Genomic DNA, 3,300 nt, shown 5'->3' with positions numbered 1-3,300 from the left:
TACATTTCCTTTAGCTGACGCTTTTATCCAAAGCGACTTACAATTACCAATTACAGGGACATTCTCCCTGGAGTAACTAAGGACTAAGTGCCTTACTCAAGGGCACACTAGTGGTGGTGTTCCTGGCGGGATTTGAACTCACAACCTTCCGATCTTCAGCCCACCTCACTATCCAATAGACCACCACTACCACTATAATGTTTGAATCTTACCCCGTGACAGTTCTTTCCTTTCTTGTGGCACTTGCCATGCTTGTGACCATGCTTGTGTTTATGGCCATGGCCCTCTCCATGACATGGTCCATGTCCATGCCCATGCCCATGTCCATGCCCATGTTCGTGTCCATGTTCGTGTCCATGTCCGTGTCCGTGGCCATGGCCCTGTCCTTGGCCTTGACCAAAACCAGGTCCAGAACCAGCTCCAGTTCCCTGACCATAACCCGGTCCTGGCCCATAACCCGGTCCTGGTCCGTGTGGGCCTCCGTGTTGAGGGGGGTAGTTTTGTGATGGGACAGAGCCCCGAGGATGAGGGTACCCCCCCGGCATCTGCTGAGGATGGTTCAGGTAACCAGGAGGGTAATGGTTTCCTAAACACAAGGAGGAGGACTTAGCAAAACTAAACATCAGGTCTGTAATCCATATTTTTTTTATAGATAGTGATTTTGATACTTACCTTGGTTGTTTCCGTACATTCTGAAACCTCAGATAAAGATTCCTAAAGCAAAACAGAAAACAAAAGCACAGTTAATTTAGGTAACACACATATATACAATCATTCTGTATTTCAGAACCTTACAGAGAATCCTCAGCTGAGTATCGGAGGTGAACTTACTGTGTGCAGGAGAGCAGATCACACCGCCTCCACCTCCTTTTTATCTGCAGGCCACCTCACAGGGGGCAGAGCCAGAACATCCATCAGGACATTTCTGCTTTGTGAGCTAAATGGGTGTGATTGTGTAATCTTTAACATACAGCCAATAGGAACCATGTGCAGTCTGAGATATGGATTCCCACACCCAAACAAACAACGATTTGAACTTGCAAGAAAAAATCAGGTTTACAAATAATCTTTTAGTCCACTAGTAAGAGATATTTGAACCTTTGCAATCTCATATCACTTGAAATATTGAAATACATTTTAATTTTGAGATTGTGTTAATATAAGCGTGTTTCTGCACATATCCCTTCTCGACAATCATATAGATGACTTTAAACAGGCAGAAAGAAATATAACATCAATTAATATTGTATTAATCCCTCGTTAGTACACTTATCGGACTTATCTATGTGTCAAAGATGAAATGGCATTATTAAGAGACAAAAAATGGTATGAATGAGCAGGTGATTACATCTAGGTTCATGTGAATGTAACAGTGTGAAGCTATTAGTAAAGTCAATGCCAAACAAAAGTCGCTCAACACTCCTTGGGTACATAAAGGTAATATGAATGCACAGTGAAAGATAACACACTGTAATACGAAACCATGACGTCAAATGAAATGTAGAGTTAAGAGGCAGGTAAGAAATACTAAAAGGATTAAACTCTGAGACATAGGCACATTCTTCAGTTTTTTTATTAGTTATGTTACAAATCTTAAAATGTAAAATGCCTTGCGACCCCATGAAGCCCTGCAGACCCTGGGATTGGGGGCCAGAGCTTCAGGTAGCAGGATGAAGGTTTCCAGCTGTTTCTTCTTGCATCTTCATCTAGTTGGAGTCGCTGCCCGAGGACTACATCAGGAAAAATTGTAATTCAATGTATGAATTCATCAATAAATGATACAAACATAATGCTACAAAGAAACGGATAAAGTTTGTAAAGTAAATGAATTCAGTGTTGTTAGTGTGTCTTTGAATGATGAATATATTTCTAGATTTAGGAATCCATTTTGAAAAGGACCTTTCATGTTCTATTCAATAACTTCTTTCTGGTTTACTATTTGTGATTTCTGTTTGGGCCACAATTAACATTAAACTTGAATCGGAAGCAAACCGTGTCTCTGTAGAGGAAAAGGGAGCTGTAAAGATATATATTTTTTGAGTTCATAACAGGTCTAATTTTACACATTGATCCATTGTTAATCTAACATATAGTTAGATTAGAGTGTAGCCATATTTGTGGAATTTAAATGCTGAATTTAGTGGTGGAAGCCGTTTTAGACTGATGACTTATTAAAAAGGCCACAAGAAATCTAATCAAAATCAGGGTGGAAAACCGATATAGTCAAGGTACACTGAAAAAAAGGGGAAAGTGGGGTTGTTCAATTTGCAAATGCATTTCATATAACATAATTTATTCATGTTTCTCGTCGAAACATGAATCCATCATGTAGAACTATGTTAATCTTGAGGGGTGTACGTTCTATAAGCAGTGGCGTTTCTATATGTACAAAAGTGGTGGGGCACAGAAAACTTAGATGTCTATATATAAGCTTCTGCAGTGAGGTTCATGGCTGGTGAGGCACTGGCACTGACTCTTCAGGTTTACAAATATAATATTTTGACCTAAATCAAAATATAATATTATTTTCAAAAGCTTTTTTTGTTTGATGCTTCGATTAATTTTAAACAGACAGTTCAACAAAAGGATACCCAAAAAATGTAATTTTATCATTTAAATATTGAATTGTTCTCTCTTCGTAAGATCCCATTTTCAATAAAATTGCGGTCTTACCTTGACTTTAAGATGAAGTCCATTTGCCTATCCTTCTGGACAAAAATCTCTATTACTTGTTTCTAAAAGTCCTCCTTATCTTCTTGTAGTTTCAAAAGTCTATCATAAATCTAATCAATAGATTTATGATTCGAAAATTATAAAAGTAGGGTAGACATGTGGATATTATCCGGGTGAACAAAATGTGCATTTATCTAACACGTACGTTTCCCACAGATCTTATTTTGAGCTATTTTCTAAAATCCTATGGAGAAATCTCATTGCTATTTGTGGAGGGAACCCATGCGCAGCTTACTTCTGGGTTTTAGGACGCGTCTCTCGTCTCCTCTTCATACACCACACTTTTCGCGGCACACGTACTTACAGCCAATCAGCTCTGAATTATGTGAGATGACGTATGGTGGGGATAGCAGGGCTCTGCCCCTATGGTCATTATTTTTTTGCAACACACATTAAATAGGACAATACTCTGAGCATGCGCAGTGTAGTTTTTACAGTCACCGTTCACTTAGACAGTGAGAGGGAGGGGTCCCACATGGCTCTAAACAGCTCAATAGGCACACACTGTAGACACTAATTAGAAGAACACAGACTAAAACAGCAATGTACAGACGAATCAGATGATTA

General features: G+C 39.1%; 1 protein-coding gene across 1 annotated transcript; it reads right to left on the bottom strand.

The window, feature by feature from the left end:
• Positions 1-212: 212 nt before the first annotated feature.
• LOC104964085 (holotricin-3-like) lies at positions 213-874 on the bottom strand (the record flags this gene model as incomplete). Its single annotated transcript, XM_010792805.1, has 3 exons — positions 832-874; positions 673-714; positions 213-586 (listed from the first exon to the last, which is right to left on the bottom strand). Coding segments are annotated over exons 2-3 (393 nt in total), but the record flags the coding sequence as incomplete, so codon positions are not given.
• Between the last annotated feature and the right edge of the window lie 2,426 nt (positions 875-3,300).

The sequence above is a fragment of the Notothenia coriiceps genome, unplaced genomic scaffold, assembly GCF_000735185.1.
Source record: "Notothenia coriiceps isolate Sejong01 unplaced genomic scaffold, NC01 NC01_scaffold00036586, whole genome shotgun sequence".
Classification (NCBI taxonomy): Eukaryota; Metazoa; Chordata; class Actinopteri; order Perciformes; family Nototheniidae; genus Notothenia; species Notothenia coriiceps.
This window is presented reverse-complemented; position numbering and strand designations above follow the sequence as displayed.